The sequence below is a fragment of the Poecilia latipinna genome, unplaced genomic scaffold (assembly GCF_001443285.1).
Source record: "Poecilia latipinna isolate Pla-1442-1.1 unplaced genomic scaffold, P_latipinna-1.0 Scaffold81, whole genome shotgun sequence".
Lineage (NCBI taxonomy): Eukaryota > Metazoa > Chordata > Actinopteri > Cyprinodontiformes > Poeciliidae > Poecilia > Poecilia latipinna.
This window is the reverse complement of record NW_015112697.1, coordinates 729,116-752,499: the sequence shown is the minus strand read 5'-3', so window position 1 is coordinate 752,499 and position 23,384 is coordinate 729,116. Positions and strand designations below refer to the sequence as shown.

At 36.5% G+C, this 23,384-nt stretch overlaps 3 protein-coding genes across 6 annotated transcripts in view; 1 reads left to right on the top strand and 2 right to left on the bottom strand.

The window, feature by feature from the left end:
• slc5a5 (solute carrier family 5 member 5) overlaps window positions 1–8,221 on the bottom strand; it is a 24,466-nt gene extending 16,245 nt beyond the window's left edge. Inside the window, exon 1 of the mRNA XM_015019584.1 lies at window positions 8,133–8,221. The gene's annotated coding sequence lies outside the window, so the exon portion shown is untranslated. The remainder of the gene's footprint in view (window positions 1–8,132) is intronic.
• Window positions 27–16,360, top strand: jak3 (Janus kinase 3 (a protein tyrosine kinase, leukocyte)). 4 transcript variants are annotated; one of them, XM_015019538.1, is made up of 25 exons: window positions 27–1,165; window positions 1,334–3,048; window positions 5,816–6,022; window positions 6,126–6,243; window positions 6,973–7,090; window positions 7,604–7,749; window positions 7,985–8,279; window positions 9,028–9,150; window positions 9,251–9,408; window positions 9,496–9,607; window positions 9,886–10,066; window positions 10,346–10,470; window positions 10,601–10,732; window positions 10,828–10,915; window positions 11,233–11,357; window positions 11,524–11,662; window positions 11,845–11,996; window positions 12,242–12,392; window positions 13,133–13,260; window positions 13,355–13,544; window positions 13,792–13,916; window positions 14,449–14,621; window positions 15,065–15,182; window positions 15,268–15,381; window positions 15,483–16,360. In XM_015019538.1, exons 3-25 carry the CDS (start codon window positions 5,818–5,820, stop codon window positions 15,585–15,587), a joined length of 3,321 nt encoding a protein of 1,106 aa, XP_014875024.1. In that variant the 5' UTR covers window positions 27–1,165; window positions 1,334–3,048; window positions 5,816–5,817; the 3' UTR covers window positions 15,588–16,360. The 4 variants fall into 4 exon arrangements, with proteins under 4 accessions (XP_014875024.1, XP_014875016.1, XP_014875030.1 ...); XM_015019530.1 differs by having other exon boundaries at window positions 27–3,048; XM_015019544.1 differs by having other exon boundaries at window positions 27–3,143.
• LOC106937900 (N-acetyllactosaminide beta-1,3-N-acetylglucosaminyltransferase 3-like) lies at window positions 14,553–21,310 on the bottom strand. The gene is made up of 3 exons (XM_015019645.1): window positions 21,119–21,310; window positions 16,965–20,402; window positions 14,553–14,633 (listed from the first exon to the last, which is right to left on the bottom strand). The coding sequence occupies exons 1-2, from the start codon at window positions 21,121–21,123 to the stop codon at window positions 19,280–19,282; spliced, it is 1,128 nt and encodes a 375-aa protein (XP_014875131.1). The 5' UTR covers window positions 21,124–21,310; the 3' UTR covers window positions 14,553–14,633; window positions 16,965–19,279.
• Between the last annotated feature and the right edge of the window lie 2,074 nt (window positions 21,311–23,384).

Below are 23,384 nucleotides of genomic sequence, written 5' to 3'. Positions count from 1 at the left end.
TATATATATATATATATATATATACCTTCCTTTTGAAGAGATGGTCTCTAACAAAATGAACAATAATAAATCCACTATCTTATCTTCTTTATAGTGCTGATTACTGGAATTTGATCTATACATACATACAGTAAATGATCATTAACTCCCCATCAGAAAACTTGTTGTATGTCAATAGCTCTCTCTCGCATTGATTATTTTCATTCAATCTTAAAAGAGCAATAAAGTCATTCTGTTCAAAAGTCCCTAATATTAATGGCGAGTACAAGGAATGCTTTTCAGTTACAAGAGACCGTGTTTATGTCCATAGATGTATAATACAGTTAAAGGGAAAAAGAAACAAAATAAAAGAAATGACCATTTTAACAGAGACTTACAAAAAAAAAAAAAAGGTAAATGATGAGGAAACTGAAAATGACAACAGCAGCTGCAGATGTATGATTGACTTTTTAGGCAGACCTTTGAAGACACTCTTGTAGTAATCAATTCAAGTAAAGATTAACTCATGGATGACTTCCTTTAGCTTTTGCTGGAACTTTAATCCCAGCAAGAGCTAAGGATATGTGAAAGACATTTACTGAAAGGCTTCCGACATATCCTTACCTGAAGTGACACTAATTGCTGTAAAAGAGCATCTTTTTAGATGACTCCCTTGTGTACCTGTAAATTGTTTCTACTGTGGTTACAAGCACTGGTTTTATTGTATACAAAACTCTGTAAGAAGCTTAAACTCAAAGTAGAGTTCAACTTAAGTTTAAACAGTGTAATAAAACTCTCTATGTTGGTTCAGATGCTTTATTCATCACAAGCTTTAAACATTTGACCGTAAACTCTTGGCTATCTTTGTCTTTTTACAGCAAATCTTGACCTACATACCACATGTAATAAGGTCTGATTCGTATGACACTGCTACACAAAAGTCAGTTAAATGAAGATAATATTGTAAAAGTTCCAACTTTATTGGAATATTTAAGGTTATGTATTTCTTCCAGAAAAAAAAGAGACTTTTAATAGTTTTTATAGGTTTTGACAATGATTAATGATCAAAAAGGTCATTTTAGAAACAAATAATAAACAGGGCTTTTCCCTAATTTATTTTAATTCCAAAACACTAGCAGTTTTCTGCTATAGTATTCAGTGTGGTTTTCTAAGTTTACTAGTTACAGTAAACAGATATTCCTACAGATATCAGTAAAATATCTGTAGGGCCGTTTGCAGTAAAATATGACTTTAATATGAAAGATGTCTAAATGGTCAAACTGCACAGCTTCATATTCTGATCCCTCTCTGTCAGAACAGAAGGACCCATGAGTCATTGTCTTAACATTAACAGGAACCTCTTAGCCAAGAAACCCAGCATTTGATGATTCAAGACCTGTTCAGCTTGTGTCAGCAAGTAGAGTGCAGATTGTTGTGGCTAGTGGGAAAATGACGGTTGAAATTATGTAAAACAATTAAAAGACTGTATAGCCTAAAATTTGTCTTTTGACTCTTACTGACCTTTGTGGAGCAAGAAATGGGAGAGACGTTGAATGAGAAAACAACATATCCGACACCCCACATGCAATAGAGCTAACATCACACAGCTGGTCCAGCTCCATACCCTAGTTGCTCTATTTACTCAGGTCATATTTATCCAGTATGTATTTATTTTTGATTATCTGAAACAAGGCTGACAAAAACAGCAAAAACAGAAGAAATCTGTCAGGAGCAAACACTTTTTTCACTGAACATGTTTTCATATCCATTGCAACATAGCATATTCTCGCTTTACTGTATCAGTAAAATATCTGTAGGGCCGCTTGCAGTAAAATATGACTTTAATGTGAAAGATGTCTAAATGGTCAAACTGCACAGCTTCATGTTGTGATCCCTCTCTGTCAGAACAGAAGGGATGACCCATGAGTCATTGTCTTAGCATTAACAGGAAACTGGTGGTTAATCTGAGTTGATCAAATAACAAGGAAATCTAATAGTGGCATATGATTGGAGGGAAAGTCTGTATTCATTCGTATATTTTCATTATGAGGAAACAAACTCCACTAAAGGAATCCAGAAGGTTATTTGCACACATCTTAACAAACTGAATAATGTTAACCAGGACAACTTATGCATTTGCAACAAGTGCAAACAGCAACATGAAAAGTGCAATAAGAATGAAGTAAACTCATAGTTCAAGCTGGCTGTGAATGCAGTTTAGACCAGGTGGTTTTGGTAAAACTAGAACAGGAAGCTGCGCTGCAGAGAAGCAAAGCCACACTGGGTTTCTTTTCCTGAAATGTCAGATAATTCGATTTCTTGAAAGATGGACGTTCGCTTCCACGGAACATAAGCTTCTCTCATGATCATTTCATCATCAAGAAATCTTTTAAAAGAAAATGAAAAAGTTCTGTTTGAGTTCCTATAATAACATAATCGTGGTGCCTAATTTTCTTATTGCTGCTTTATTTGTTGTTCTACGGAGCAGCAGAAAGAGAATCTTGCTCTTTTACAATCAAGCTTTTGAATACTGCAAACTGTGAATGGAAACTGTCCATATTTGGAACAAACATGACTGAAACACAATAGACAATGTTTTCCTACACAGAAAATTTAACTGTTTTGGAGGCTCTGAATGTTTAGATATTTTGCTGTAAATGTGTCAGTGTTCTCCACGGGCTCATTCTGAAAGATGCAACACTAGGAAAGGAATCAGAAAGTTTCAATTTAGGAGAAGAAATCCCCTTTTTTCAGTCAATGTGCAGCATATTGTGGTTAAATTGTCTAAGTACTGAACAGAATATCATTTTGTGTGAGAAGGTAAAGTTTTCTTCATGTTTTGTGACTGAAATAAAAAAAAACAACTGACAGCGATCAGACACTGTCGACATTTTTGGCACGCTTGTCAAAAATCAGGAAATCAGATAGGACTTCCTGTCAACACCCTGACTCTCTCGAGCTGACAAATACATACAGAGAATAAGAAACGCAGAAGTCAAAAAAAGGAAAGCACCAACTTACAGGAACAAACTGATGAACTGAAGAAATAAGGACATCCAAATGTGAAAGGTAACAGCTTGACCAACGACTTTAGGTTTTAATAATGTTTATGTTTGGTGCTTGACGTTGGGACTATCAGGCAATTGTTAGAAATTATGTGCTGGGTAAGGTCGACTGTTCTCAACTAATAAAATTGAAATGTTTCTCTGTTTTGATCTGCTGTAGCTGGGTGCGGGTTCAGTGAATGCTTACCTTTAGACATTTTAATGTTTCAATATTCCCTTTATTTTGATGTGTTTCAGTGTGAATTCAGTGGTAGATGCTATTTCCTGTATCAAATAAGTAATTTAAGAGCCAGTTCTGAAACATGAAACAATGTGACATAAGTTACCAAAGGGGTTCTTTACTTTCCATGCTACATTGCTCCTTATGTAGCAGAACATGGCAATCAGTTTCACAAAAACCCAGTGGGAATCCCCAAAGGTCTTTGGATATGATTAAATGTCTGGTGCGTAACCACCTAAAAGGCAGGGGGACAACAAGCAAAGACCGCTGCCATGTTAGTGTGAAGCTTCGTATTACTTCAGATTCTCAAAGTTACTCTTTTCTGATCACAGGACAACAGAAATATTCAGCTTCAAACAAAGCAACTAAATGGCACAAAATATATGAAAATTATCAACTGGTTAAGCATCTTGAGCAATAAACCAAGCCACAGGAAGCGTGAAAGCTAATAACAGACATAAGCGAGAGACAGAGGTTCAGTAAAATTAGAAAATGCTGCTAATGGTTGTCTTGTTTGGCCCTGAATTAGCACTTCATAAAGAATTAGAAGAATTTGATTTTTTTTTTTTCCTGACGATGTAATGCGAAGAAGAAATCTGCCAAAAAGGCACTGACAATAATCCGTTACCTTTACTCCAAATTAGTTTTTTTTTTCCTTTGGTCTAGACATGAGATCTGAGAACAGTCAGAGGAAGGAGTAGCAGGTGTGTGTCTTCCAAAGCATTATTGTTGGGTTGTATAACGTGCTGCAGCTTTGATGTTTGTAGTATGAGAGATATGCAGCTCCATTATGTGCGATGATTTGTTGATTGCAAAACTACACATTTCCATATGCTTTTAATGTATTCGAATTATTATACTTCTAAAATGTCACTAGTTGTCTGTGTGTCTTAACTGCTTTTTAATTAAAGTTCAGAACTAAGAACATCGGTAATTTCTTAGAGCTGAACATGTAACGCGTACTGAGTTTATTGAGTATTCTTGACATAATCTTGTTTCAACTTTAAGACACAATACAATCAATAAGGTTTGGAAAATACATAACTGAAGCAGAGAAATCCGGTAACACTTTATTTGAACGGGTGTGCATAAGACTGACATGACACTGTCATAAACATGACAACTTCTGTCATGAACATAAAGGAGTCTTTATGAATGTTTATGACAGTTGTCATGAAGCGTCATTCGGTAAATAATGACACTTTTAATGCAAAGCTACTCTAAAAGTTGCATTGAAAGTCCATTAAAATGCCAACTTTGCATTAAATTATCATAATTTACAAAATCATGCAAAGTTGGCATTTTAATGGACTTTCAATGCAACTTTTAGAGCAACTTTGCATTAAAAGTGTCATTATTTACCGAATGACGCTTCATGACAACTGTCATAAACATTCATAAAGACTCCTTTATGTTCATGACAGAAGTTATGTCATGTTTATGACAGTGTCATGTCAGTCTTATGCACACCCCTTCAAATAAAGTGTTACCAGAAATACATTGCCTCTTCAACCTTATTAACAAGACCATTAAACTGAATATGTTTAAAACAGTCCTGGCCATATACTGTAAACAATACTGTCTGATGACACATCTTTTCACAATAACAACTAGACGTTTGGTCGTTTTGAGTAAATGGGACTTTCGAGGATTTTTCAAAGTGTGTCAGGGGACCTATTGATTTAAGTGATTCATTTGACATCAAGACAAGTTATGACAGAGTGTAATGGTATATTTTGTCTCATTTAACCCTGTGTTGATATTAATTGCAAAACAGTTATTGGAAATGCAAACAACGTAAACCCTCAGATGCAGTCAGGTTTTATTTACAATAAGGCATGACTCACATACTGTGCAGACAGACAGATAATTTGGCCTGATTTTCCTTTTTGTCACCTACCTGTCTAGTTTCATCAGCAATTTCAAAGACACAAAGCAGACCATGGAAAGATGTGCCAAAGAGCTTTAAAAGACCGCTCTTTTAAAGCTGTCTTTAAAAATATTGGTCTACAACATTTTGAAAAAAATAAACTTTATTGGAAACAAAGATCATGAAATCTAATGTGATGGTCTCAATGTCTAGCACATTGCCTTGTATATTAAAAGGTGTTTCTTCAGCCACTTAAGTAATTTTTAGTCCAGCTTCTTACATTTAATGAGGACAATGTTATATTCAAGCCTCCGTTTTATTTTTATATAAGTTTATATTTACTTTGTTTATAGAGGTGGATATTCATTTTCACTCACATTTAGAAAAATCACAGTTTTATTCTCCCCTAGAACAGTAACATAAGAGAAGGGGAAACATTTGTCTCAACATTTTTCTAATCATAATTTTTTAGAAGATCAGTGCAAAGAGTAACCCCACAAAGGCCTTATTTCTCATTCTTGAAATTTTAGCACCACTGACCATCAAATTCTTCCTGAAATAATGTTTTTGCTCATTTCTCTGAGGTTTTCTCCCCACTGGAGGGAGTGTGACTTGAAATTGGGTTCTCCTATAATTAAATTGAAGCAAATATCTGAATGCAACTGTCGATTTTGTTCTCAGACATGCCGATGAATTTCAGAGAGGAAGAGTCGACCCCCCTGGTGTTGAGAGACCGGGGGGGCAGCCAGAAGTCCAGTTCGAGCGTGGAAGCCGGCTTACAAGTACACATCTACTTTTTTCCTGGCACAAGGGATGCGACAGTGATACAAATTTCATCCGGACAGATAAGTGCAGAAAATGTTTGCATCCAAGCAGGAAAGAAAAGTGGTAAGAATGAATGGATGAATAAGACTCTGAGCAGGAATTTCTGGTTGGTTTGAGGTGCTGGTTGTCCAAATAAAGTTACGTGTAATATTTTTTTATTATCCAGGAATCTTACCAGTGTACCTGAGCCTTTTCGGTTTAGCCTCTGCAGATCTGTCATTTTGGTATCCGCCATCACACATGTTTGACTCAGACGAAAACTTGGTCGTTCATTTTAGAGTGAGGTAAGTTCAGTATTCAAAATTCAGTTTTAAAAAGCCATATGAATACTTTCAGAACTATTTCATGTAATCTTTATTGTTATTATTACTAAATCAGATACAAGGAAGACACAATTACTAATAAATGCAAACCTTTCAAGTGAAAATCTTACAAATGTGGAGTGTTTTGTTGCTTGTTTTATTGCATAAATGTCCAAATGATTTACGATTTACATTCAAAGTTAACAGCAGCTGTTTTATCTATTATTATACCTCTAAATATATGTCAGAACGGCATGTAGAGAAAGTTTCTCAAAGCTACATAAATTAGTAGTACAGAGTAAGTGCAGCTCACCAACAACAATATGGGCATCTGCAGTAATGAAGGAGAAAAAGTTAACTCTCCATGAAAATATATCTTATCAAATCACTTAACCTTTTAGGAACTGCACTTTGCACCATTTTGTGTAAGCTTTGGGCTTCGAACAACATTTGAAGTCTTCACTAAATACAAGATTGAGTTGATTTGAAATATTTTTCCAACAAGCTTTGCAACAAGGTTCTGGATTACTAAAAAATTCTTTATATATGTTTGAGCTGCATAAAATCCATACTAATTAATGTGTAGTTCACATTAATTTCTGTACTTGGAAAGGGAACAACTAAAGGAAAGACATGTAATTACTTGGCTTACATTTCAAAAGTAAGGTTTGCTTTGACTCAGAAATAATAATGGATCTTTCATGTCTCCAGGTTTTTCTTTGGGAACTGGTTCGGCGAAGGACCAAGAACTTCATATCGCTACAGTCTGACAAAGGACAGAATCAGTCTGGTGCTTGACTACAATGTCATAGATTACCTTTTTGCTCAGGTAAAGTACATGAACATCATGCTCATTAATATTAAAGGCAATAACTTACTTCACTATATTTTATATCAGTGTATTAATGATGTAATACTTGACTTGAACACAATATCTTCCTAATTTAAAAACATTCTTAGACATTTTACTGTCTCATGTAAGGTTTTTTAAAGGGCACTGATGCTAATTCAGTGTATGTAAAGTCAGAAGTTAACACCCATAATTTCACACATCCTCAGTTAAAATGAGTAGACTGAAACAAAAAGTGTGTTTAGAGCAGCTTTTCAATTTGTACCGACATTGATAAAAAAATTTGCAAAATTAACATAGGGTAGGGTTATGGTTATGGTTAGGTTGAGCAGAACCTATTTTGTAGATTTTTGCCTTTTTTAGTGTAAAAATGTAGTTAGAAAAAACAAAAGGCTGAATATTGCCTGTTTCTCAGAAAGTAAGGCAGGTATGTCACATTAAAGAGTGTCCCCGGCTTTTTTTTTTTATTTTTATTTTTTTATTGGTGTTTAGTTGAGAAGTGACTTCATTGCGAGTGAAGCAGGAATCGTTCCACCTTTGAGCGCCCAGGAGGAATGCCTCGGCCTTGCTGTGCTGGACTTGTGGAGAATGGCTAAAGAGCGACGCCAAACTATAAGAGAGCTCTGCAAAACTGTCAGGTGTTTACAGCTGAATAAAGCTTTATTTTGTTTTTCAAAATAGATGACAACAAATCAGTTTTTCAGTTTAAAGTTTTTGATGTGGTTGTTTTTGATATATGTATGCAGCTAGCAAAAGAGCACATAATAATACATAATGTGTTCTTTTACAATATTTGAACCACTGTAGCGTTTCTAGTCAAAATATGCTGTGTTTGTTAAAGTCTCTTGCTTTACCTGGACTGCTCTTCCTCAGCTATAAATCCTGCCTCCCCAAGTCACATCGGCATGAAATCCAGAAACGAAACCGCCTGGACCGCTTTCGAATCAGGAACACTCTTAAGCGTTTCTTGAAAAAACTTGGCAAATGCTCAGTGGACGAGTACAGCCTGAAGCTCAAATACCTGATTGAACTGGCTGGCATCGAGCCGTCTCTCGGGAGTGAGACCTTCCGTGTCAATCGTTCTTCCTCCCACGCGGAAGCAACTTTCACCCTTCTGCGGGTCTGTGGGGAGACAGGAATTCAAACTGGTCAACTTGATGGTGCCGTGGTAAGAGCAAAGTGTTTGTGGGTTCAATATTTAGATCAGTAAATTATAACTTCAGTTAATTGGTCTTATTTCTCAGTGCATGAAAACTATATTTTTAAACATCGGTGCAGTGCCAGTGTCAAATAGGACCTTTGGGTTTAATGAGATTTCAGAATTACAGGTGACGATATTTAGGTTTCAAGGGGTTCCTCAGTTTCGAGAATTTTGCATTTCACACTTGAATGTCCAAACAAAGTCTATGAGTTTCAATTAGTCATGCAGTTCAAAACATTAGCAAGAAAGGAGTCAACCCTATAGCATAGACTACATTGATTAGGATATGTTGATATTCAAGCAGTTTGAATGGACTACTAATCACTCCTTTAAAAAGTTCTTGAGGATTTCAACCAAACTGTAATCAGTCAATCAAAACACTGTAACCTCATCAGTGTATTCCAGAATGAGGACATCTATATTAAGTATACAAGAGAGCCCAGAGGACAAAACCTGGAGGTGTCCCAAAGTAGGTTAGCACAAAGACTTTTAGCCAAATCTTGCAAAAGTTTCCAATTGCAAGATTGGAAACAGTAGGGCATCAGTTTAAGTATGGGGTCAAACACTTGTAGACATCTTCAGATAGCTGGTTGCCCTTATGTTCCAGGGTTTAATCTTTCCATCTTTTTGGTCAAGTGTTACTTTGTTAACCTTAGTAGAAAAGGAGTTTTTGCTATAAAATAAGTCCATCTGCTGTTTTTTTTTTTTTTTTTAGGAATGGCAGACCTTCTGTGATTTCCATGAAATTGTAGACATCAGCATTAAGAGGATCTTGAACGAGATGGTCCCACAAGACAGCAGGATGGTAACGATAACTCGGAAGGATGACAGATGCTTGGTACATACTTCTTTACAAAAACTTTTCTTAATTTGTATTTTATATTAAAGTTTTGCTTTTGTATTCTTATACTGTTTGGTTTGCTCATTTGCCATTATAGGAAGCTAGTTTCCAGAGTCGCAAAGAGGCACTTTCGTTTATGTCGCTGATCGATGGCTATTTCAGACTGATCACGGACTCAAGCCATTTCTTCTGTCAAGACATTGCTCCACCAAGCCTTCTAGAGGGACTCAAAAACTACTGTCATGGCCCTATCACGTGGGTCTTTTTGAACAGACGTTTAATTTGACTATTATTTTGACGTGAACATGTTTAAGATGTCTCTTTTACATTTTGTGGAATCAGATCAGAGTTTGCAGTCAACAAGCTGAAAAGGTCAGGATGCACAGGCGGTACCTTCCTTATCCGGCAGAGTCCAAAGAACTACGAGAACTTCTTCCTCACTGTTTGTGTTCAGGTAAAGACAGCAGGAGATACGAATTAGACACTCATTCGTTTTCAAATGGCTTATATGCAGCTCTTCTGTGTATTTCAATAACCTGACATCAAAAAAAAGAAAGTCTTTGAATGTACATATAGTTGAAAGAGCCTTTAAAAAGTATTATAGGAGTCACAATCAATTTTGTGATTTAGGATAACTGGCCATTCTATACTGATGATGTCCCTGTTTTTTTTAATGCTACTTCTTTATCTATAACCTATTGCAAATGAAATCTATTTGTTCTTTTTTTGCAGACCCCTCTTGGCCTTGATTACAAGGACTGTCTCATTATTAAAAATGAGAGCTACAGTCTTCCTGGTCTCACAAAATCATTTTCCAGCTTGACAGAACTCACCAACTATTACCAACACAACAAGCTGCTGTTGGCCGAAATACCCGTCAAGTTAACTCGCTGCTGTCCACCTCGGCCCAAAGGTACAAAGTTATGTGAGTTCAGGGACACTTAGGTAAATGTAAAGCTTGAAAGACAAAAGCAGTGCTGCTTCATTAAATGGTTCAATTGAAATGTCTGCAGCTATTTGACACAATAGGCTATTTCTTTTTAAATTAGTTGAATAAATTTCACACTATCCTTTTTATCATACAACTCAAGATAGTTTTGTAATAATGATTAGATCTAAACTTACAGCCAATGTTCTCATACCTTTATATGTGTTCAAGTGGAAGTGAACATATATATTTCTGTCTCTGCAGAACTCACAAATCTCATAATTGTACGAAACAGCAGCTTGTTTGAAGCTCAAGGATCTCCAGCACCTGAAAGAAACAAGTTCAGTCACATTCAGATCCACATGATCAAATTTGGAGACCTGAACTGGGTAAGTATTCAGATGTGGGACCAAAGCTAACATAGAACAACCTTTATCTTTGGGCTGTATGATTTTTATTTTTGTTCTCACTTAAATCTCTCACAACAATGAATGCAATGTCTTTGGTATTTCGTGTCAGGGTGACAGCCTTGGACAGGGGACCTTCACCCGAATCTTTAAAGGCTACAAAACTGACTTCCGTGATGGAGAAAAACACATGACTGAAGTCATCCTAAAGGAGCTTGACTCTGCTTACAAGAACTGCTGGGAGGTGGGTTTTTGTGGCGCAAAGCATTATGTGTGAGTTATTAAAGATTCAGCAAATTCAAGTTCCCTATAAATATAAAAAATGTCTTTCCCCCTAAGTCACTCTTCGAAGCTGCCAGTTTGATGAGCCAGATTTCTCATAAACACCTCCTCCATGTATATGGAGTCAGTGTACACGGATCACAAAGTAAGTATAAACCAACTAGACTTTCTTATTGTTTTATAATATTACAATATTAAAATGAAGTGTTTTAACTGATCCAAAACAGCATGTGAGACAAAAGCGGCATCAAATTTTAATGACAAAAGGTTAATTTCCTGAAATTTAATTGATGTTTTTGGTAAAATCCACTGCATTTGCCACAATATGATCCATGTAGAGTGATAATTTAGTCTCCCTCAGTCCTTATGTGACCCTGCTCAGTTATTGTGCACGTGAGTGAGCATTTCAGAATTTGTATTTGAAGCCCAGCTGTAGAAACAGGTCTTGCTGTGCCGTTACAGACATCATGGTTCAGGAGTTTGTCAAGTATGGAGCCCTTGACCTGTACTTGAAAAGAGGAACATCTGTCTCAGTGAGCTGGAAACTCAGCATAGCCAAACAGCTTGCATGCGCACTCAACTTCCTGGTAAGAAAGACATTTAACAAGGAGGAAAACAGAGTCTGCAGAAAGTTGGTTACATTTGTTTATGTTGAAAGCTTTATAGGTTTTTTTTTAATAGCTCATAAAACACAATAAAACTAGAATAAAACTTTATATTTGTCCTTAAGATAAAATTACAATTCCATTACAGGAAGAGCAAAACATTGTTCATGGAAATATCTGCGCTAAAAACCTGCTGCTGGCAAGAGAAGGTGACCCCTCGCTGGGCAGCTCTCCCTTCATCAAGCTGAGTGACCCGGGCATCAGTGTGGTCATGATGGGAAATGATGGTAACACTAAAAAAATAAATAAATAAAATAAAAAATAAAAATGTTACATGTAGAGTAACATTTTTTAATGTTACTCTACATGTACTCTACTTTTATATTTATTTATATATATATTTTTTTCCACATCATGTCTTAAACACATAAAAAAGATCAGAGTTAATTAATGAAATTTCTTTTTTCAGTTATTCTGGACAGGATTCCCTGGGTGGCTCCTGAGGTGCTTGATGCCCCAGATAACCTGACGCTCGAGTGCGATAAGTGGAGCTTTGGTGCCACTGTGTGGGAAATTTTCAACGACGGAAACTCCCCATTGAGAGGCTGGAACTTAGATCAGGTATAGTCAGTCATTCATGTAACGCAGAGGCTGTGCGGCGTTACAAGTCACTACTTAGTCTTATTCAGTTGAGGCTGAGTGGGACCACTTTTTAAAGTTCCCTAGGTCATCAGATTTGCTTTATTAAAAATGTAAGTTTCGATCAGTGGGCAGCCCTGGGTTATGTGCCTTGCACATTGACATAGTCAGACCAGCAACTTTCCAATTGCCAAGCACTTATAAAATTGTTTGTGTTTTTGCTGCAGAAGAGGAATTTTTACGAGAACATGCATCAGCTGCCTCCTTCCCAGTGGACAGAGTTAGCAGATCTGATCGCTCAGTGCATGGACTATGACGCCGCCTTCAGACCATCGTGTCGCAGTATCATCCGTCAGCTCAACAGTCTCATCACATCAGGTAGTAACCTACACTCAGGTAAAACACTTCTGCTAACCAGCGCCACCTGTGGGAAGCAGTGTTAGTCACAATCAGGCCAGCTGACAGCTCTGCCTTGGCCCAGCCATGATACTCATACCCACAACATTCTGTAATTAGTATATTATTAATTAATATTTACCATTTAAAGGCCTAATTAATCTTGTCTAGCTGTAGTCTGTAAGCTGTAGCTGCAACTTGCTCCTCAGGTAACTAGTACTGTTTCTTTTATCAATGATGGAGGCTGGCTGACTCAAAGCGGAGGGACAGATTGAAGATGAATACTTTCCTCTCTGTCTGTAGCATTTTAAACTTCACTAGACGCTTAAGAACTCCAAGCTGGAACTTGTGCAGGCGACCAAACCAAATATTAGCCTTATATTTTTCTCCACCATGAAGGAAAAATATACTCTATTCTATCAAACCATAATTTGATAGTTAGCGGGTACGGTTCTAGGTCTCCTCTGCCTTGGCCCGGGAAAACTGACTTGGTTATCCACACCTGTTGGTGGCCATGGTCTCAATTATTCTACTCATCTCTTTTTTTATAGCTTTTTTGTGGAATAAACATTTATCTGTGTAAGATTTTAATTAGATTTACTTTACTGTTTTAAATGTCTTTATACTGCGTATAAATGCTTCTGTACTATATAGTATTTTCTATATTTGCGAGACACTGAATCTAATGCAGCTGCTTTGTGTATTTATCTCTTTTGTGACAGATTATGTCATACTTCACGCTACTGAACCGGTAACACAGAGCCCCATGTCCAAAGCGCTCAACCTTGTTCCGCATGATCAAACACTGTTTGAGGAAAGACACTTATGCTACATCTCCCCACTGGGAAAAGTAAGTTTGAAACAACAAATTATCTACTAAATCTTGCGTCGTACTTGACTTTTGCAGAATGGTGATTCCCAGAATCATCTGGTTATATCTGCAGGGAAACTTTGGGTGCGTTGAGCTTTGTCGCTACGACCCTTTGGGTGATAACACTGGCGAGCTCGTGGCTGTGAAGAAGCTGCAGCCTAACAAAGGCTCCAATCTAGAGGATTTCCAGAAGGAGGTTAAAATGCTCAGTGTTTTGCATTGTGACTACATCGTCAAGTACAGAGGGGTCTGCTACAGCATGGGTAAAAAAAATGACACACACTTAACAGAAAAAGCCTTAAAATAATCGTTAAAAGAGATTATTTTGTTGCTGAATAATCAAATAGTATGTTCTCTATTAGATTATGTGTAATTATCATTTATGCTTTAATTAATATTATCTCAAGAAAACATGCTTTTAGAGACTTTGAAACTTACCATTGTATTTATGCACATATGACATTATGCACTGGGCTAACCTGGTTTATTGAATTGCTTGATTGTTCACAGGTCGCCTTAGCATGAGCTTAGTGATGGAGTATCTGCCTTATGGCAGCCTTACTGGCTATGTGTGGACTAACCGTCACAACATCACCACCAGGCGGATGCTGCTTTTCTCTTCTCAGATTTGTAAGGTAAAGGTCACAGACATCAGCCTTTTCCAAATACATGGAAATGGATCAAATCTTTACTATCACAAAGTATGGCTCATGGTGGTTGAAGTATGTGTTAAATATAGCGATGGAATTTGAATTTTTATGTCCATTGCATATATAACATGCAAATCAACAATGTCTAACAGCAGCATCACATGCAAATTCTGACTGTGCCAGCTGATATGTTGGTCAGCTTGTTCTCTCAAATCAGTGCTGCTTCAGTTTAGATCTTCACATAAAGAAGGAAAAACGTGACATTTTTTCAGTTTTAAATTTAGCAAACATACTGAGGAAACACTTCTGTTTCCTTCAAACCTGTAACGCAGCAAATCCCTAGGAAAACAACGTTGATAGGCCTTTTTGACTAGTCGTCCAACCAAACATGCAATAACAAAAAAAGTCTCTGAGGTAAAAATCCTCCCTGACTGAAAATGTCTCATTAATTGCAGGTTTGACAATTTCTTTTCTGCCTCACATTCTTTTTTGTGCTCACCTGTTTTAACTTTTGCAGGGCATGGAATACTTGCAGACACAGCGTTACGTCCACAGAGACCTCGCAGCAAGAAATATCCTTGTTGCCAATGAGTCGCTGGTGAAAATTGCTGATTTTGGCCTGACGAAGGTTCTTCCCTTTGATAAGGAGTACTATCGCCTCTCTCAGCCTGGACAGAGCCCCCTCTTCTGGTATGACCTCTCCTGTTTGAAATATGAATGAGAGAACAAAGTACAACGACTAGCAGTTTTAAACAAAAAGAAAACTTGAAACATCACTTATAATATGTAAAGCACCAACCATCTAGATCAATATGTGAAAACATTTCCCTCCTTCTGTTTTACTGCCTGATGTGATCTTGGCTTATAGGTCACATTTAAATCTCAAATTTAAGATCAAGTTAGAAAAAAAGAGTGGATTTTGCTGGTACCTGCTCCCCTTCAAGGGCATGTATACTTTATAGCTGACACCACATTCAGCACAATCGAAGAGGATTAGGATCTCCATACAGAGCTGACATGATTATTGCAAAAGTTTCAAACAAATGTCTTGTAACCAAAATTCTTGACCTGAAATGTAAAATAAAAGTGTGTCTTAAGCTTTTGATAAAGTCTTGTTGCTGCGTGTTTCGCAGGTTAGCTCCGGAGTGCCTTAATGAAAATAAATTCTCCCACAAATCAGATGTCTGGAGTTTCGGGATCGTTCTCCATGAGCTCTTCTCTTACTGTGACAATAGCATCAATCCCAAAAGAGTAAGAAAGTGGGACATTGTTGCATTCAGGAATGCAGGGTGTCTAATGTTTATTTTAAATTACAATAATATGTTTTTCTGCTCAGCTTTGTTTGCAGGAGATCGGACAAAATGTCCAAGGTACATCTCTTTCCATGCATCTGGCAAACATGCTGGCGAGCAACTGGAGGTTGCCAGCTCCTCCAAACTGCCCTCTGCAGGTATGTTTGCTCTGTCTTAGTATTGGGCACCACCTGAATAAAAAAAACATCTCTACAAATATAATTTGCTACATCCAATCATTTTCCCACATTCATTCCAGGTCTACAGTTTGATGAAGGACTGCTGGACGTACGACTTTGACAAGCGTCCGTCTTTCTCTGACCTGTCAAAAAAGGTTGAAAATATGATCCAGGACGACAGATAAAGCACAAAAGGCTGAGAAAGAGGCCTTGCTGAACCACACAGACATTGTTTAACAGCAGCAGTATTGAATTATAAAGTTTATTTATTGTCTTCCTCAGCAGTATTTCTTTTATTTTTGTTCTTTCCTTTATTTGGAAGCCTGTGGATACTTCGTAATGAGTAATGGGATCATATACATTGGTTTCAGCGAAAGCAGCAAAAGTTAATGTACAGCTTTGTAATGCTCCTTATCACATCATATTGCTGTGATTTTTTTAAATTTATTTTTTATTTTTTTACATGCAAAGCTGTAGGAATCATAAACAGAACATTTTGCATATAACATAAGACTGAACAAAAACTTTCATTGCACAGATATGGGTTTAATTTCAATATAAGTGCTTCGTTAAATAATTATTTATAATCTCTGCAGATATACCATTTGACAAGTACTGACAGTTTGGCTTAAAATATATCAGTGTGTAGAGTTTCTCATAAAAGTTTATAGGGTAAATTTGTTAAAGATCGTTTCATGTGTTTCAGAGATTTGATTGCAGGTGAAATAGTTTTCAGGTTTCATTTTATTAATATTATTGCTTCATATAAATATATAACTTAGTACAACAAGGATTTTCATTTATGCTGTTTGTTGCCTTGTGCTTGAACCGATTCTCTCAGTAAATATTCATTTTGTCCCATTGATTCTTTATTTCTTTTATAAAAACAAATTTAAATAAACCTTCTCCTGATGTACATTTGGTCTTGAAATTTAATTAAAGATAAGTTTGTTGCAAACTTTTGCCTGTGTCTGTTTGCTGGTGATATATGATTTTACTCCACTTGCCTCCACTGTCACAAACTTCATCTGCTAAGTACAACGGTGTTTCTGCAGGGTACTTCTTCTACTGGGTTGAACAGGCAGCCTGTTAAGTTTTAGCATTGCTGCTGCCACCTAGTGACTTACCTATGCCTGTGCATCACTGTTTGAAAAAATAGTTTTAGATAACATAATTAAATAAAACAAAACAATTAATTGAATTTTAGATAACTTGCTGTCAATCATGTGGAAATTTGCTATAACATAAAATTGTCATTATATTGTCAATATGATGAACTCAGCTTTCAAATACTGGGACATTAGTTTTTTTCTAGTGCAGTGGAGCTTATTTAATTAAAAAAAAAAGGCTTTGTTTCTTATCCTTCTAATCTTTAGCCCCCGAGATATGACATTTAATTTTCTTCTAAATTACTTGCTTTTGGAAAAACATATTGTTTCTGCTCGTGTTTTAATTTCTCACCCTTACATTTCACCTCTAAGTTTGAGCCTTAACCACTTAATCTATTCAAATTAAGTTCCTGAAATAAGGTACTGCATTATCTTTTTTTAAAAAGGACTTACCTTTAGCTCCCACTATCTTCTTATGGCTAAAAGTGGTTCCTTCTTTATCGCTTCTTACTGTCAAATAGCTTTGCATTTTCTGCCTTGAAACCACCATCTAACAAAAGCCACTTACACCCTTCGGTAATCTTCTTATACTTCAGACTACGGTTATATCATAATCGCCAATATGTTCCACAACAGCTTTATGCAACCAAATACCAGTTAAAGCTTATGAGTCAAAGTTCAAAACAAAACTTTTTGTGAAGAAAAGAGGAGGTACAACATCCTCTTAACTCTTGTACCCTTCCTGATGGTCACAAAGAAAGGGAAAATTGTGAAAACCTAAGGAATGAGACCTAATTTAGAAGTATTTCTTAAACACACACATGAACACAAGAGGAACTTCTAAGTCAAATTTGCTTAATCCATCTGAAAACTCTGCCTTAAGCTTAACTACATCACCAGTTGTAATTTGGGGCTTCCCTCCAACGTTCTGGGAGTCAAAGGTTTGGCTGACAGTACAGTAATCTGTCTCTTTGTACCACTATTTTCATGATAATGTACTTTACTTCTCCTTATGAATTAGGAATTAGGTCTCCTCCCCATAGAAACTCCCTGAACTTGCAGGTGCAGCCGGTTTCAGTGACGTCTTGTTTTGCCAATAAAGAGAATTTCTTTGCCAATAAAGAGAATTTCTTTCAACAACCCCTCACAAAAACAACTGTGACATCAGCCATTAGGAGTTTCAAAATAGTTGTTTACATTGATTTCATTCCTCAGTCCAGTCAGCTACAGCATGCTTTTTATTCTTCCAAAAGGATTTTGAACCATAAGAAGGAAATGTTTGTGCTTTTCCAAGCTTGGTTAAACATGATTCCTATGTTTATTTGAAACCTAATTTAAACTTAAAACACTTGTCTTTAAAGCCTTAAATCTCATTACCAAGTTATTTCCGAAATAAAAATTTGTAAAGCAGCTTCTAGATAAGAGATGTTTCAACATTCAAACCAAAGATTATATCTTCCAAATTACTCTTCCAAATCCACTTGGGTTGAGAAACACATTTATTTTTGTACAACACTGAATTAACTGATAGTTTTATAAAATATAAAATAAAAATGTAGGTATTGCAGTAATGAAAAACGACCTGGTTGTAACTTCTACATGTAACATCTCCTCATGAACAAGTAAATTATATGTGAAGCAACAAAGTAGCTCCCTAGTCACAAGTTAACATATAGGAGCTGGTCTCATGAGAGGCATATTCTGATAAATTAGAAAAACTGATCAATATCACCCTGTTTTCCAATAAGTTAATAAATCAGAGCTTTACTAGTTATTTTTTATGGGTTTTGAATTCGATCTACAGAAATGCTGCAACAAGCTAAGCATCTTTTCACCTGTAAAGTGTCAACACCAAATAGCAAAAACGAGTTCTATAAACGCTCAACTCTATCTCCAACTGACCTGTTCTGAACCGGTTCTGTCAAAGCCCACTAATCCTTAAAACAATTAATATTCTGACTGCAAAGCAAGTGCACTTTACCTTGGCTCTTCCACCAAGTTTCTGCTACATTTTATGACCAGTTTTGGCATTAAAATATTTCTGGGTGCCTCATTTGTAAAATCTTTGTAAAATCTCCTCCGACTGGTGAGCGCTTCAAGGCCCAACATGTAAAACATAGTTGAAGATGATGAAATTTCCTACTTCACTACCTCCCTATAATAACAACAAACCCTACACAACAGCAAGTTAACCTATAGATTAGAGGCACTTTACCCTCAGCATGGCTTCTTTTCCTTGTACTTCACATGTAATTATGAAGTAACACCCTTCAACAAACCACTTGTGGATTAGCTACACTGCCCGTTTGTGCAAACTTATTCTCATTTATTCTCATTTATATGCATGTTTACAAAAGCTTGTACCAGTTTCACATTATGACTGACGGTAAAATCAGCCATATTTTCAGGTTTGAACATGACAATGAAATAGAAAAGAAAAAAACATGTAAATATTTAGACAAGTCATGTCTAGCATTCCCTTTCCTGGTCTTCTGTCTTCTTTCTTCAGCTTGAGTCATTAAAACAGACATTTACTTTCTTATAAACCTGTAAGCACACACAGTCATATACAATAAATTAAAATTTGAGTTCAATAAATTCTCCTCTGAATGATTCAAATAACCTTTTTAAAATAACCTTCAAGCTTATGAAAAGAGCCCAAATGCTTAAAAGAAAAACATATCCAGCTTTTTTTTTTCTTTTTTTTTTGGCATCGTTAAGCTACGGTCCATGTATCCAACAGACTGGAATCCTTATTTGTCTTTCTTTCAGGGTTTACATTTCAAATGTGGATTATGAACTTCTTTCCACATCAGATACATATCAGCTGGTAGAAATCTGTGTACCAATAGAAGATCTCTCAAATAGCAAGGTTCAAGATTGTCTGCTCCTTTAGATGGTATATTCAGCCCTAATGTTTTCACACCGATGTGAGAAGAAGGTGAAAGTCCTGCTTTGGACAGACAAATCCCCATGTAAGCATCATCGATGGGGTGGATGGGTATGGACTGCGACATCCTGTATATCACCAAAGCCGTGTAGCCGGACAGAAGGTATCCCCCTCCTCCACAGTAAGGTAGGTATGTGTTTGACTCCTGTATCTGGACTGGGATGAAATATTTGCTTCCCTTCCACCTGACGACCTTTTCGTCCAGAAACAAGTAGCCAGTGAAAAGGTGCTTGCTTCCATCATTGTCAGGGAGGTTTTGGAGATATTTCATCATGTTGTCAGTGTGGGCAAACACATCGTCGTCGCCGTTAAACAGGAAGCGAGCATTTGGACAGTTTCTCTCCATCCACCCATAGAAGAGCATCTGTTTCAGTGTGAGGTTGTGAAACGTGTCATTAAAATCCCACTGGAGGATGTCATTGAAGCCCTCTTGTTCCGCTTTCAGTAATTTGTTTAGCTTTTTCTTCTCGTAACCAGAATCCGATGTTCCTAAGATGAATATCCGTCGAATCCACGCACCGTTGTGGAGCCTCTCTTTGGCCCAGGTTTTACGTAGCACTTCCCGACGGTCGTAATTCAAAGGAGAGCTTTTGATGACAAGCAGAAGGAAGACCTCTTTGGAACACTTGCCTGGCAGGTCTAGCAGCAGGGGAAACGTACGGCAATGGCGGTAGTACAAGAAATTTTTGATGGTATCAGGAAGAGAGCTGAAGTCTTTCATGTCAGCTACCGACATGTTTGCTTCACATTTTGGAACTAAAAATTCATGTGTGTGTAATTTGATGACAGTTTCTGATTGAATGTCATTATTAAAGACATCTGTCAGTGGGCGGCTGGAGAAATTGTAGTTTGTAAGGTCAGCACTGTTCTGACAGAAGTAAATGACCAAAAAAGTAGCTCCCAGCACAAAGACAGCTGCAATGTTGCCTCTTCTAAAAATCCTATAAGAAAAAAGCAAAAGAAAATAACACAAAATATGTTAACTGTTTACAAAACTGGCAACCGCATGAATTGCTTTCTGAATGAAACTATACACCTCATATCATCCATGTGAAAAAAAAATAAAATCCAGTTTGTTAATGTGCTAACACTCTGTTATATTCTTAAAATTAGATGGCAGACAGTTTTCTTTAATTAAATGAAGACAAAACTGAAATTGTTATCTCTGCAGCAAAAAAAAAAAAAAAAAAAAAAAAAAAGGAGACAGAACCTTTTGTGAGATAGTCCCTCTTCCTCTTCCTTTGAAACTGAGATCGGTGGACTTAAAAGCCAGTTAAAATCATATCTTTATGAAATCTGCTTTTATTTATTTTACTTATCGTTTTCTTGTCATGAATTGTTGGATTTTGAAGACCTTTTGTGATTTTATGTCTCGACAAATACTCTATAAATAAAGTTTTACTTACTTTCATAGTTATTCTTAAAGTCGGAGATTAAATATATCTCAAACAGAAGGAAATACAATAGATTCCTATGCAATCCAGTCGGATTTTCAGAATCTGTAGGACAGATTTTTGTATTGGTTATTAGCTTGATTTCAAGCTTTGAACAACAAGGGGGAGCAGTTATAGACGTCATTATATAGCGGAAGAGCACTTGAAGATTTACAATAGAGTCTGAAGAAAATCACAAAACATTTTCCAGAAATAAGTCTTACCTCATAACGGCAATAAAAAGATTTGATGAGGCCCCCTGGCTTACACGAGAAGCTTACAGGGTTTTGTGGGGCAGTCGTAGTGTTTTCAGTTCGGGATGCTGTCACAGAAAATGGTGTGGATTTTTTTTACCCTGAGTTTAGCCTGTCAGGCTGCCGCCTATTCATTGGGCATGCGCAGAATGGAATTTCAAGGATGGAGGCATACCTACTGGAAGAATAAGGATATACTCTACATAAGCTACGGAGCCGGCCTGGCTCCTCATTTGGTCCGGCCCCCTGAACAATACCAGAGAGCATTCAGTGTTTTTTTTTTCATATATATGTGGATTCTTCTTCAACCACCAAGGGGGCTCTAGAGCAGATATGCAACAAAGTCTCCCTCAATAGAATATATACTAGTCAGTACCAGTCACCGTTTCGCTCACGTTTTTTTTCCCATTTGCATTCTGGGTAAAAATCTATCTACAAACGTGAATATGTCGTTGGCAGTAATCCACCGTCAACAAAACTTTTCTAAGGTTTCTTTCTCGAAAAACTAACACCGGCCCCTGACCAAAAAAGGGAACAGTCATGTGGCCCTCGCAGGAAAAAGTTTGGGGACCCCTGCTCTACATCTATACTCACGGTCCAGGCAACATTAATTTACCATTTCATTCTAAATTATGATGCGCTAGTACAGATTTTTTTTTTATTTTTTATATTTTGAAGTAAAAGATAGTAAAAAGGTATTTGCAGTTTCCACTAATAGAAAATTTCTCCATGTGCACTGGTTTCCTCCCCAGTCAAAACATAAACATTTGGTTATAATGTAGTTTAAATTCAGATTAGGTGGGACTGTTCCATGTTTGCTTCTGTTGTGTTGGTCAAATGGACACACCTTTCCAGGTACCTTCAAGGAATTTTACATTCCTTTGTCACAATTAATAGCCTCCAGTTTTGAAATAACGTGTAGTCATAGCAGGTTGTGTAAGCACTGAACAAAAGAAAAGAACTACCATTAAAAAAACACAACATTTTTCTGGAGAGAGAAAAAGATAAAACACAGAAAATGAAAACGATTTTTAAAAAAAGTTTAGTTATTGTAGTATTATTAATCTTATACATATAACATTAAAAATGTAACTATAAGATACAGGCACAAAGAGCTATTATAAAAAATATGACAGCTGAGGGGGTGACAAAATACACAAATATATTGGTAAAAAAATTGAGAAGTATCCATCTATTTATTCATAAAACCGAGCGAGAACAAAGGAAAACAATACTAATTTCAGAAAGTAATGAATCAAACTTAATCAAAACATGCCATCTGACTTCTGAGAAAAAACTGCAAATTCACCTAAGGGTTCTGACGATTTTCTCAGCCTGTTTAGATGGAACGAGGCTGAACAAGGTAAGATCAAAGTTTATTTTTGTAGTAGAATAAGCCAACCAAATTACAATGCAAACAACACAGACCAACACTGTCCAACTAGAGCAGCACTAACCATGAATCAGATGGTGAAGTAGTTTATTCATCAAAATGGGAAGCAATACATGCAAATGTCAGAGGGTTTTTGCATCCTCTCTCTCCGTCACTCTCTCCACCTATTTGCCAGTTCAGTCAATATGAATTGGAAATTTTGCATCTCAAACATTTGACCAATATTTGGTCTGTCTAAGAAAGTGTTGTAAGAAAATGACAGTACACCATGGCTGGCTAATGATCTCATCCAAGTTTATAAATCAACTAAAAAGGTCATTTCAGTTTTTAGTTACTTTCCCCCAAGGTTTTATGATTTTATGTTAATTTTTTTTTTTTCATTACAGAATAAAGTTGAAATTTGATTTTGGAAGAATTGTATGAAAAACTTTAAATATTGAGATATTTTGTTTAATAATTAAAGAATAAAGTGAAAATAATGTCTTAATGAAAATGGCAGATTCTGAAAATGCTGTGTTCTTCCTGAGCAGGTTTGGGATAGCTGGATGTTGATATGCTGCAAGAGAAATATTGCCTTGTTGTCTAATCCTGTTCTGAAGTATTAGCTCACTTACACAACGCATGATGTCATGTCTTTGCACCAGTGTCATTTTGACTTCACTGTATGTAATATTTTTTCAGTTTTTCCCACATTATCTCAGTTTGCCTTTTCTGCTTTCATTTTAACCTTCTCATCATTTCAGTTGTTATCTTAAAATGTCCAAGTCCAAGAAAATATTTCTCTGACCCCAATTTTTCCTCATAATTAACAGACGGTTAACAAACCTGCTTTTATTTGGCATA